Raw genomic sequence first — 13,663 nt, forward strand, 5'->3', positions numbered from 1 at the left:
ATTGCTACCGTCGGCTACTAATGGGGGATATTTTCAATAGCTACTATTATACTGTACTAGTCCATACCCGGTTCGCCCATGTCCATGTACGTGATCGTGTGTCCATCACGGACACAAGTGGATCGATTAACGTCAAACTTTGTCTACTACAGATTTTGAGCAAAATACATATGAATCGGTACATATTGGACCTCACTCACAAAGCTCTTCATACATTTCTGCTATATTTTAATGTACGTTTGCTACTAAGTAAAGACAGATGTCTGATTCTTGATAAGGCTGTGTAGAGCCTTGATCTGTGTGCATCTCAGGTGTATCAGATGATGAATTCCACCTCTGATCGTAAATCAAATGTGAGTTTGTGTGTGTACCATTAGCATTGTTCCACACCACATTTAACACCATAAAAGGCAACCAGAATATCCAACGTGAATGTCTATAAGCCCAGTTATGCGTCCTTAGTTCAAAAACAGGCAATAGATTGTTTAAGAGACATATTTTTTTCTCATATGTTTGGACAAATGTTGGGCACATTGTTTGAGGTTTGGCACTATTGTAATAGATTTATTTACATGAAGAATAGGGCATTCTAATATCAGCCACACAGGGTTTCTGTCATGTACACGTGTCTCAGAGCACGTTCTCCTGTACCTAACAAACAAATCCAGGTAAAAATAATAATGATGAATCATATTATGCTTGTGGAAACACTCATGTTCTGTATGCACATTATTAGTTTCAAATCTGAACGTACGCATGCATCGTGAAGTAGGCCCATTATCTATGGCGTAATGTGATAAAAATTCAGATTTATCACATTCCTTTCTGATTGGCTGCGAAATTTGCGAGAGGGTCCCCTTTAATTTAAATTGAGGGGCCTGCCGCCTCTAAACAACACAGAGCCAAAACGCGATTTCAATTACACTACTACTGGGAACCACAACTGTAACGAAATTAGGTAAATGTGTGAGTCATGTGACAATGATCATCAGTATGATATTCCATACTGCCTGTAATTGGCTTAAAAAACAGGCCTACTAGGCCACCCAGCCTTAGCCTGGTAAACCCTCCCTCCGGAAATCTCATTTCTATTTGATTCCAGGAGTGAGTCTGGCCTGATAGCCCATTCTGCAATATTGGCTGTGGGCTGGAGTTGGGCGGGAGTAATACCGTTGACTGACAACCCCTTCAGCCAATGATAATTTTTCCCCTTCAGCCAATCAGCAGTTCACCAGTCTAATGTGACGCAACGGGACTTTTGAGACGGCCATACCCAAAATGGGTTGCCTTATTCGGATACATGGGTGTCACTGCCCGCCCCTACCGGTTCTCTAAATTTTTATTTTTAAATAGGCTTTGTCATGATTAATTGACCACATATATGAAGTTAAACAACTAAATTCTATCCAAACGATATCTTATAAGTAAATTCCGTGCCTCAAAATAGAAGTTAGAGAGCTTTTTGAAGTAAAAAAATAGCGGAGAATATAGCGGACAAGAAAAAGATGGCTGCCGTTCGTGTTTTGGGCTCACTCGAACTCGCCACCTGATTGGCCAACGTAAGCTGTCAATCACAGAACAATGAGCGACGACGCTGATAGGCTCGTCCGTTTGGCGTACACAGCCAATATTGCAGAAAGGCGGATCAGGCCAGACTCACTCCTGGAATCAAATAGAAATTAGATTTCCGGAGGGAGGGTTTACCAGGCTAACCCAGCCTGGCAAAGACCTGCTCTCTGAGGACAGAGCGACTTTTAGAGTTAGGGATTATATTTACACAATTCTAAAATGGTGATGTGAGATACTGCAATATGCACATGAACAGATTCCATATTGTACCTCCAAGTGCTTGTTTCCTGAGTCTTGTAGCCATAAATGAAACAGCCCAGTCCCACAATGGCGGCTAAGGCCAGCATGGCTGTGTAGAATCCCAACCAGGCAAAATATATGCCGATCTTCTCCCCGTAGTACTTCCTGTGAACAGCATTAAATGTATCAGTTGCAACGTTTTTGTGAAGTCATGTTTGCGGTTTGATGATATGGCATCTTGCTCCATGTAATGCAATAACGCTGAAAACAAAAATCCATTAATAAGAAATTGTACCAATTTCTGCACAGAAAAGCAAATAAAGAGCATGTTGCTGGGTTAATGCAGCTGGAACTGGGTCAAAGATGAAGGTAATTCAGTTATTTCTCTTACAGAGATGTCAGCCTAATATGGTTTTAGGCAAATAAATACTATAACTACTGTATGAACGCAAACGTGCACTCAAAGCTGTCAAGTTGTGTTGTAGACTTATCAGTTTTGTATTGTTAACATGTGTGCTGTCTTTCGGCTTTTAATTCTGCCATGGTAAACAATCCAAAGCTGTTTTTAGTGTTTCTATTCTATTCTATTCAATTGTGTTCTATTCTAACGTGTGTACAGAGTATATCCTATCTATCTGCCCAGTCATAACACCCCGTTACACCTGAGACATTGTTTATTGTTGGTACAAACAGTGAGGACTTTATATAACAGTTACCAACTTTAGCAGTATGTGTACTGACTGAATAGGTTCACCATAAAGCTCAACTGGGGGTACATTCATGAGGCTTGTATACAGTACTGTACAACAAAACAAGTAGGGGGGGGGGTCTGTTGAAGCTTTAGAAAGCTCACAAACTAGCTTTCTGGCTACAAAAAAGAGCTGCCATAGCAACCACAGCTTAGACCAATTAAGTTGCTTGGCATAATGCCATTGGTAGTGTCTGGTGTGAATGGAGTTTCTGAGAATGCGGAAAAAGAGAACATTCTGGAGGAGACTGGTTTGGTCGAAAAGTTAAGAAATAAAGCTTTGACTGGGAGCGTTTGAGCCACAGTGTGCAAACTTGATTTTTGAATGGGAAAAAAGAGACCCACTACCTTATGAGATCTAGCGGTTGCATCTTGTAGAAGCTTTTGGGGTGAGCCCATTCTTGGTAGAGAAGGAACCTTTCATTGAGTTGGCCATCTTCTTTTGACTTGACGTTGAAGCTACACTGAGTAGGGAAACAGCAAACACTACACATTGATATTCCACATGTAAGCAAAAGAAAAAGAAAATTAAACAACGCTTCTTTTTAAAGATGTAGGTGATCTAGTGCATTAGCTGCCGTGATTAAGTGGTCAGATGGAGGGCCGCGTGCGTTCACAGAGCATGTTTATTTTAATGATTAATCAATCGATTGTGTGTTCCGGCTTGGATCAATGTTCTAAAGAAAACATACCATGAAGGTTTTATTTTTACATTACATTTTTTATATATTTTTTAAAAAAGAAAGAAAAAAAGATGGAGGCGATCTATAGTAAATTCAGAGACGCAGCAATATACAGTAGCTGAGGATCACAAGGGATTTGATCTCAGGTCAGTTAGAGCAGCTCGGTCCAGTGGCGGGGTTGTTAACTCGCTTGACAGACACAAACAACAACACTGTAATTCAGTGGTTCTCAAACTTGGATATGTATTTGGCCGTGGACCCCCATCTGAAAATACTTTGTGCCAGGAAGCCATATAGCCTATACAATATTTGTGTTGTTAAAATGTTTCATAAATATTCAAAATAAAATAATATAATAATTAAAGATTTGTTTGAAAATAGCAGATCTACAAGCTCACAACATGTCACATCACGAGTCATGATGCGTTGTGAGCTTGTAGATCAGCTATTTTCAAAAAGCTGATGTACTGTATACAGGGTTTTAAAAGTGGTTAAACTGATCTTGATGCTATATTAAATAATTTGGCTGGGAACCCCCTGGAAACCCTTCAAGGACCCCTGGGGGTCCCCAGACCCCACTTTGAGAACCGCTGCTCTAATTAATAACAATGAAGTGGCGTGTCTAACTGACTGAAGCGTAAGATTCACAGATTCACTCACATCATGAAGAGGATAGGCAGCCTTGTACACTCCACCATCCAGTAGTTTTGTGATGCCAAACTTTTTAATGCTAGCTCGTATTTCATAAGGGGCACGGCTGAGGATGTAGTAAGCCTGCAATACATCAAAAACATTCAGATTAGCATGTTAATCATTTGTTCAGTGTTGTTTATGCTTAAGACCTTGCATTATAATTCATTGTATTGTGTAGTCTTGCACTACCCCCCGAGCAACATACTGTAACATGACACTGCAAACATGAACTTGAACTTGTGCAATGTTTATAAAAATTAAACTGTTATTCATGTTTATTATGAACTATTTTCTAATGTTGCTAACTTTTGTTAGCAAGAAGTATAGCACCAGTTTCAGCTAATTCAGAAAAGATTCACTGGAAATGTAGATACTGTACATATTTGTTTCTCATCATACTTGCTAATATTCTGAGATATTTTCCACTAAAATGATCATTGACGGGACTTCACCATCCTGCTCCTCATAGACGGCGTGAAGAAGGCGTCGTGGTCCTTGATGTAGAAGTGCTCCAGGCGGTCCTTCTCGAAGGGAGCGGTGAAGAAGTCGGCCTCCTTGTGGATGACGTCCTCGCTGGGGTAGAAGTACTTGGTGAAGCAGGAGACGTAGTCCCAACGGGAGGGCCGGGAGGACAGGTCGTTGGGCTGGATGGGCAGCTTGATGTGCAGCACCTCGGCGTAGGTGCACAGCACCTCCCAGGGCATGTGGGCCTTCACAAACAGCAGCTTCTCGTCGATCACCTGAAAACGGATGATAATGATTATTAGCGATGTCTAATAATACTTCGTATATCGTCGCTGTCGGGTGGAAACCGTGTATGTCAAAAACTGTTACACTTAACCCATTGAGACCTGAAGCCGTCTCCTAAATCTCAACAGTATTCTGAAAAACGTATGTTTCTATATCAGAGGTGCTCAAACTTTTTCATGTCAAGGACCCCCAAAATTATATGTATTTGGCCACGGACCCCCATCAAAAAATGTTGTTCCAGGGACCCCCAGAAGCAAATATTTGAGTTAAAAATGTTTGCTTTAAAAATATGTATTCAAAGATTTGCACACATTTTCACGATTTTTCAAAAATAGCAGATCTACAAGCTCGTGGCGCGGCACTCGGTGCCGTGCTATGAGCTTGTATATCTGCTATTTTTGAATAGCCCAAAGTGTAAAATAATGCTTTTTAGCTCAAATCAAAAAATGACAGAGTTCCAGGTCTTAATGGGTTAACCACTTTCACTTGAAAAAAAGAGAGCAAAAATAGCAGATCTACGAGCTCCCAACGCGTCACATTGTGACACTTTGTCACAAAAGTAGCAACAATAGCAGGTCTACAAGCTCACAACACGTCGCATTGTGACACTTTGTGAGCTTGTAGACCTGCTATTGTTGCTACTTTTGTGTGACACATGAATATTATATATACTGTATATTTATCACATATTCAGCCTTTATTATATAGCACCTACTCTAGGGCTTTAACACAGCAGCAGACCAATCACTTTCTTTCTTGGGGATTATACGGCAGCTGTTGAATCAGCACAGCTAAGGGTGGCATGGTGGGCTGAACTGGCACTGCGAGTCAGAGATGCCCACCAGTCTCTGAGCTCGAGTCCGAGTCGAGTCTGAAGTCTTTGAGCTCGAGTCTGAGTCGAGTCTGAAGTCTTTGAGCTCGAGTCTGAGTCGAGTCTGAAGTCTTTGAGCTCGAGTCTGAGTCGAGTCTGAAGTCTTTGAACTTGAGTCCGAATCTCAAACTCGAGTCCCTGTCTCTGCTGCAAGCAACATCTCTGCTTTAAGGAACTAACCATGTCAAACATGGAAGAAACTTGAATGACCACCAAACGTGGTTGCTTTAGTACGGTAGAATACCTGGCTAATAAGACACTACAGTCTATCCGTGTGTAAAGAAATCGACACAGAGCGGAAAACAGCAACCTTTAACGATTACATAATGGCTGTATAATGACGGGGCTGGCAGCAAGCAGCACATTTACTGTTTTTGAACAACTCCCCCATTCCCTGTCCACATTTGGCATGTGGAATCTTGGTTGTTCAAGTTATGTTTATAGCACATTTTCTAACACAACATCAACCCAACTTGACAGAACCAGGGTCCAAATGACGAAGACTTAACGTTAAATTATGTTGATTTGTGGTGTAATTGTACTATTCTGAAAATCAGAAATGCATGCATGCATGTTGATTTATTTAAGCAATAACCACTGTTCACATTTTAACAGAGAATACAGAGAGTCTTTTTCCCCCAATATCAACTCATTTGTCTCCGACCACCAAAAGACATTTCGTGCCGAGTGCAGACCGCTTATTGATCTCAACATAACATGCAGTCTACAGTCTATAGTGACTTGTACAGGATAGTTGAGAGCACATAAAAATGCCTGAAGGCTTAACCACCTAAACCCTACACTGGGTCCCCCAGGGTACTACACTGGGTCCCGCAAGGGACTACACTGGGTCCCCCAGGGGACTACACTTGCTCCCCTACTTTCCCCCCCCTCTAAACCAAATCTCTTTGCCATAAACAGCCGATCTAACAATCTCACACAATGCATCGCGTTGTTCTGATATTTTCCCTGAATGTTCGCCTATTGTGACATGCCCAGAAAAGGGACGCTAGGGTTCATGTGGTTCAACGTGTTTCTCAAAAAGACTACTGTATACCAGAGAACAACAGGATGTTTTTGATTCAGACATTTGAGGAGAGTAATCTTCTTTCGACAATCTTTATCCCCCCGTCTTGAAAAATAGTCGGCATTGTGCAGGCCGCCTTGAACTTACCGATCTGGTGGCCTCAAGCTCCATTCCCATCTTCATCAGACTGGCTTCAAAGTATTCTCTCCGTCTCTGTGGAGGGAGAGGAGAGAGCACACAGGAAGTGGTCTGAATGAGCCGTTGTCTCTGAATAATTATTATGAACAGTGGTGGACAGTAACAAAGTACATTTACTTGTTGAGTGCTGTACTGTTTTTTATTTTTTTATCTGTACTTGAGCATTATGTTTTTGAATACTTATTGTATATTGTACTTTTGACTCGACTACATTTCCACATTATGAATGAATTAACTCAATTAACCGCTATTTTCACTTTTTTCTTTTTAATGTTTTGAAAATGTTAGAATTTTGTGGGAAAATGTCAACATTTTAATACAGCAATGCATTGATATTAAAATAAAACGTACATTGTAATTTGTACTTTTGAATACTTAAGTATTCTTTTGAAGCAAGTGCTCCAGTACTTCAACTTAAGTGCATCTGTACTTTGACTCAAGTACTGGAGTTGAGTACTTTGTCTACCAGTGATTGTGATTTAATTACTGCCACTGCTGTGCTGGGGTTATACAGCATGCACAGTATGATAAATAGATGGAACATCATCAATGGGTCCCCAAAGGGGTCAGTACTTATATATGATGGTTTCAGGTTCTCATCTGTCTGTTTAAATGTACAGTATAGGACAGTGCTTTTCAAACTTTTTTTTAATTTCAAGGACCCCCATAACTCTGAGTGTGTACAAATGGAACCAAACCCGTTGTACACTCTCAGAGTTACGGGACCGTAAGGATCCATTTGGATCCCCCTCAGGAACCCTTAGAACCCGTATAGGAGAACATGAGGTTGCATGATTGTATCAATCGTCATTCAATTATCTTTCTTTCGTTTTATACGTTCTTGTACCAAACATGTTTATCTATGAGGAAGCTAAGTCTCTCTGAAAGTTGTAGAAATCATGTGAGAGGAAGCAATGAGCACTTTGTCCAGCTTAAAAACTTGAAACATATATACTGTAAGCTAAATTAACAAGTAAACTCTTCAATCTATACACCTTAGGATTCAACCTTTATTTGCACATTTGGACAAAAATAAAAACAGCAAAATATAGTGAGAGCAAAAAACTAAACAAAAAGGATCAATATATTTCTCATCCCGCAGACTATTTACACTGTAAATGGAGGAACACCCTGCTTGTAATGGGGAAGGTTCCTGGGACATCATAATCTCATACTGCATATCAGGTTTTACTGTCTGTAGCAGAGCTGCTATGGATCAGTTCTTTGCTTCCCTAGTACACAGGTTTGCAAAGTGGGGGCGAGAAGCCAATTGGAAAGGAGAGGACATTTTTAAAACAAACATATTTTAAAGAAAATCATTATATATATTCGTTATTTTCTTTTTTAAAGCTATATTGCAACAGAGGGGCCGCAGCCGGAGGAAAGGTTTCGGAACACCTGCTTTCTACACTGTCTGTGAGACTTCATTTAACAGTGTACAAATGTAACCAAACGGATGTTACAGTGTAAACAAACAATGTGTCAAAGATACGAAGTGATGCAAAGTAATTTGGGTTATCTTTGTGGAATCTATTTTATATACAGTCTAACAAATAATGGGACGTTATGGGACACATATCTGTGTCTGGTTTGGCACAACACACGAGTAACATGATGTATGAAAACACATCATATAAGTTTTGTTAATGTAAAAGCTGTTGTCAAAGCCAAATATTGACCCGCAAATAAATCCATATGTTATTAGAATAATGGTTCTACCTGTTGGATTCATTATCACCCAAGAAGACATTTCAATTATTCTGAATAATTAAAATGTTTCCTATATATTTGGAACAGTCCCAAACAAATGCACTGTATGTGACAATGGCGATGTCACAGAGTCCACTTAAACGCCAAGAACATCTGTACCAAACATTGTCTACAAATACATTTCATGGTTTGTGCCAGGCGAGAGACATACATGTACTGAACTGAAACACCCTAGAAACTGAATTCGTATTTGAGTATTTTAAAATCAATTTGGTAACTGTCAGGATGATGGCTGATGCTCTCCACCCAACTGGTACTTTGAGCAACTTAAAACAAACACTACAAATCATTTGCAGCTAACATCTGACCCAAGTCTGTGTGTAGGAAAACAAACTCAGGGAGTGTCCTGGCAGACAGTGTTGCATCTGGGATTAAGATGTGGGATTGAAGGATTCCAACAGGTTCTGCTGTAGTGCTGCTCTCGCGTGCTGGCTAGCAATCATCCTTGTCCACAAGGCTCTCAGAGGCGGAGTTGCATAACTGACCTCTGACCAGATTCTTAGCAGGGAATTAGCTAAGAAACATAGTTTGTTTGACCCATAATGCTTCAGGTTGTGGCTGTCTTCAAAAACAACATAGTACTAATGGCTATTGGGTACTGTATTTTAACCACTTAAACCCTATATACTTTATTGATCAGGGTCTCCCAGGAGTCTGTACTTGGGCCACTCCTTTTTTCCCCCTGTACACCAAAAATCTACAAGCTCACAAAGCGTCACAACGCAGCACGCTGTGAGCTTGTACATCTGCTATTTTCGTTGAATGTTTGTACTATTTTGAGGGCCCCCTTGAAAACGAGATGCTGCATCTCAAGGGACTTATCCTCTAGTTACATTTCAAAATAAATAAATATTATGACATGCCCAGAATAGAGGCACTAGGGTTCATGTGATTAAACCTGTTAGAAATACTGTACACAGGCACCAATGTTAGAATAAGCATTATTCTCATGTCTTAAAACTCTATTCCTTACTGAGATGTGCCTTTTCTGCAGTGCTGCGTCACATCACTGCTTCATGGCCTCGTTCATTAGATTACATTAGATTAGATTGGATCTCTATTGCCACATGACCGGGGCTGATGGGCAGCTGCTTTCGGTACAGCATGAAGTAAACATTACAAAACCCACGTAGAGGAGTTTAGTGTAAATCTCTAAGGATTGATGCATCCTGGCTGCATGAATCTGCAGGTACCATCACCCTGCACATCTCTCTGTCTGTATGTTTGTTGTGACAGATAGTGTTTGCAACACACTGACACACCTGGATATCTGTGTACGGCTAGCGTTCATGTCTGGAGTTTCCTCATTCTGAGCATTTTATTCCCTACAGACACATACATACATGCAGCATGCAAGCACACAAGCATGCACGTGCAGTATGTGCATGCGTGTGCAGTATTGTGCACACACAAAAACAAAGAGAGGCAGAGAGAGACATGCATGTGTACAACTACAAAACACACTCGCATGCATGTGCACATAATGGCTGGTTCTTTGCTTCGTTGTTTTTCTAAGACTTTCTTGAGTCTATATTGAGTGTTCTGTCAGTGATTGGTTTGAGGTTTATTTGGGACACACAAAGAACAATAACTCCCTCATGCCTCTCAGCACATGGAGAACTGTTTTCTCTCCTACTCTGCTCTCTTGTGAATTATTTCCGTGCTTAACCAGATGTCTGATTTGAAACATACAGGTAATTATAATAAAACAAATGACATGCAGTAATAGTAAATGGTTTATGGTAAGATGGTAATTGATTATTTAGTATAGTCAAAGTGACTATAGTGTAAGCAAATAACAATAGAACTTATCTCAAGGCACTTTTTATGTAGAGTACGTGTTGACAGTACTCTTTATGGGAGGGCATATAATGTTAAATAAGTTGGGATGTACCGATACCCCTCAACGGCCACTCCAGGGCTCCGTAGTAACATTTGATATCGTAGTAATGAGGTCGAGATCAATATTTAGCCACTCCTAAACCAAAAACATATTTCTGCCCCGCTGTCGCAAGTGGTGGATATGTCTGTGTATATCAGAGATGGAATGCAATGGGGTAAAATATTAAAAAGATTGGTGTATAGCCTGCATTACAGATCAAAATACTAATATTCCTCCCTGACCATATCCCTAGTTTTGTGTTGTTATTGAAGTGCTTTGCTGAGTGGCGATACATGTCTGAATTTTACACAAAACCATTTGTCTGGTGAGAACCTGAGCTACTAACAAGCAATGTGTCTCTACAATGTAATTACATGACTAACATACTTATGTTTTAACACGATTTAGCTATAAGTTCTGTGAGCAGCAGTGCACAAGCGCTAACCATGGCTAACGTAAACTGCACTCCAGACAGGCAAGCAACCTGCACGTTCACAAGCCAGAGCAAGTAGTAGGCTTTCTCACTACATCCCATTGCCTGGAGGGACGATTGAGGATAGAATACATACATAGCCTGGAGGGACGATTGCTTGACATGTTTTTTATTTATATTAATGTTATTTTGTCATTAAAATCTTTGTGTTTTGTCAATTATTTGAGGGCCCGCTTGCAATACCCTCGCCCCGGCCCACATGTTGAGAACCACTAGTCTAAAAGGGCTGGTCCTGCTGGTCCAGCAGAAAGTCTGACATAATGAAACACTCCCGAATGTGTTCTGTGTGTCAGGAGCTCTGCATGTGTTGGAAAATCACCTCCAGGCCAGCCAAGTCAAATGAAAATGCATGTCCTCCTTACAACAGTACATTTATAGGATTCTGGTGCAGAAAGGCAAGTGCATTGATGTCCTATAAGAACTACGATAAAGATTGCGGAGCATCTAGTGTCCAATCTGGTGTGCTTCAAATATGTCTAAAATACATTTCTCAATGGAAGAGTAGGAGACCACCTCCAACCACTGCAGATGTGCTACTTATATTGTGTTAATATACTTTACCATGTACAGATTGGTTCAAGTGTTGTAGCTTTAAGCCTGGCTTTCTTCACTATAGCCTTTTCTATCATTCTCATGTAAAGAAAATTAAATTGAAAAACCCAGGAGCACATGAGCGACGTTTAGGAGCGAAGTCTGTCAAAACGGTCCGAATCTCAACCTGCACGTGTACCCATTTTATCCACTTACAAGAAATGTAAGGCCGCGTATACAGTAAATGTATTTCTATGAATATAAACCATATATCATAATGGTACTATAGTAGGAGAGCTGGGGGACTGTATTGAGGTCTATGTTGTAAGATGTTGAAGGAGCAGTGAAATACTGCTGAGCTCTGACAACACATCTTTCATACTCTGTGCAGTAGCTGATTATATTAAGTGTTCTGAAAGCCTTTTTGAAGCAATTCCTCTCCGTCTCTCTCTCAGACAAACGCACACTCTCCCTCTGTAACCCTCTCTCATCTCTCTACTACTGCTTTCTTTTGTTCGTTCGTTCGTTATTGCTCTCCCCTTCTCCCTCACTCCTTCTCTCTTTCTCTTCCACTCGTTTCTTATCATAATCTTTGAATCTAGTTTGTATCCCTGGACCAGCTGGGAAATCCCCACTGGGGATGTCGATATCGCTCTCTTATTCCATAGCAACTAGTGTAAACAAGTGCCCTTGAGCAAGACACTTGACACTCTTGGCACTGCTTTGTAGCAAAGAGTAGAAGACAGTAGCTGAGTTGCCAGCTCACACGTGTGTATTTCACTGTGTGTGTTGAAAACCTGTATGTGTTCAGAAAAAAATGTCTGGGTAAGTCCTGGTTGAAAGAATTCTGTTACAAATAGCTGTGAAAACAGCTATTAATTTTGATCTTAATCTTAATCTCAACTCTGAGGCAAACTCCCTTCCCTTTACAAATATTGAAGAGTAAATAATATGCTAAGTTGAGGCTTTGTTTTTCGGTCACTCATGAATCATTATCAGTCTTTGCCTACCTCCGTAGAGAACACCCTAAATAACACCTGGAACAATGTTTATTTATGGTTTAGGTTCTATGGCATTGGCAGATAAAGTGCTACCACCAGCTCTTACCTTCTTCCTTTGGAACGTGTGTCGCTTGTCAAACTCCTTTTTGTCCTCATCCTCGTAGACCAGGACAAAGTCGATCCTCCTCAGGCCGTCGTTGAAGAACAGCGAGTCGGGCTTGTCGTTGAACTCGGCCTGGGAACAAAAAGTGAGCTCGTCCGGTAAGTCTGGTATGGTCTCAAACTCGTATTCCTCTTCGTCCATGGTGTTGTACATCTCTCAGTGTGCAGAGAAAAGACAAGCTCTGTGCTGTGTAATGCTGTTTGTTATATTGTGACCGTGATTGAAGTCACCAGAGAGAAGAGAAGAGGGCAGGATCAACAAACACTGTGTCACCCGCCCTTCTTCTACTTGCTCTCCAAGGATATTAACTGTTGGCTGACATACAGCCCACAGTGGAGTATGTAAACCAAAACACATCTTAGTGGGTGTTGCTCTTTGCAACAATGACATCAAGGCTGAGCAAAAGGCTTGTTACTATTTTTATTAGGGTGATTTATCTTCACTTGTAATTCTAATGTTATGTATTTAATTTGTAAATCCTGGAGGGGGATTCCTAAATGTTTTGTATGTTTAAACACATATGCCATATGTTCATTTTGAAAAATTCAATACAGTATATTTAAAAAATAATATATAAATCAAAGTGGAACTGATAGATATCCAAAACTTTCAATATCTGTCACGGTGCGAGGCAGAGAAGTGTAGGACCCAAGCGCAGACAGTGAAGCGGAGACAGAACGATTCAGATGCAGGGGGGTTTATTACTTAAACAGGGAATATAAAGACAACAGGTAACTGACAGAACACAGTGACAACATTAATGACCCAACACAGACACTGCAAACAGAGGGGCATATAAATAGACAGGGACTAACTAGGCACAGGTGAGAACAAAGGACAATTAACACATGATTGGCTGTAACAGAACAAGACACAGGTGAACTACAATTGCAAAGACATACTGGTGAGACAATACAGGAAGCAACAACTAGGGCAGACAGGAAATACCAAGACAACACTACAGAATAAAGGTACAAGGAGAACGGGGAACAATACAACAGAAAGAGTGGCCAAAAGGGTCCAATACCATATAAGGTCAGACAA

At 40.6% G+C, this 13,663-nt stretch overlaps 1 protein-coding gene across 1 annotated transcript in view; it reads right to left on the minus strand.

The window, feature by feature from the left end:
- Positions 1–13,663, minus strand: part of ano6 (anoctamin 6) — a 40,730-nt gene that overhangs the window by 13,374 nt on the left and 13,693 nt on the right. Inside the window, exons 3-8 of the mRNA XM_080421710.1 lie at positions 12,563–12,691; positions 6,729–6,794; positions 4,386–4,673; positions 3,901–4,014; positions 2,906–3,021; positions 1,840–1,974 (exon numbers count right to left, since the gene is read on the minus strand). Coding sequence (XP_080277836.1) covers positions 1,840–1,974; positions 2,906–3,021; positions 3,901–4,014; positions 4,386–4,673; positions 6,729–6,794; positions 12,563–12,691 — 848 coding nt within the window. The remainder of the gene's footprint in view (positions 1–1,839; positions 1,975–2,905; positions 3,022–3,900; positions 4,015–4,385; positions 4,674–6,728; positions 6,795–12,562; positions 12,692–13,663) is intronic.

Source organism: Gymnoscopelus braueri (assembly GCF_963280865.1).
Source record: "Gymnoscopelus braueri genome assembly, chromosome: 23".
Classification (NCBI taxonomy): Eukaryota; Metazoa; Chordata; class Actinopteri; order Myctophiformes; family Myctophidae; genus Gymnoscopelus; species Gymnoscopelus braueri.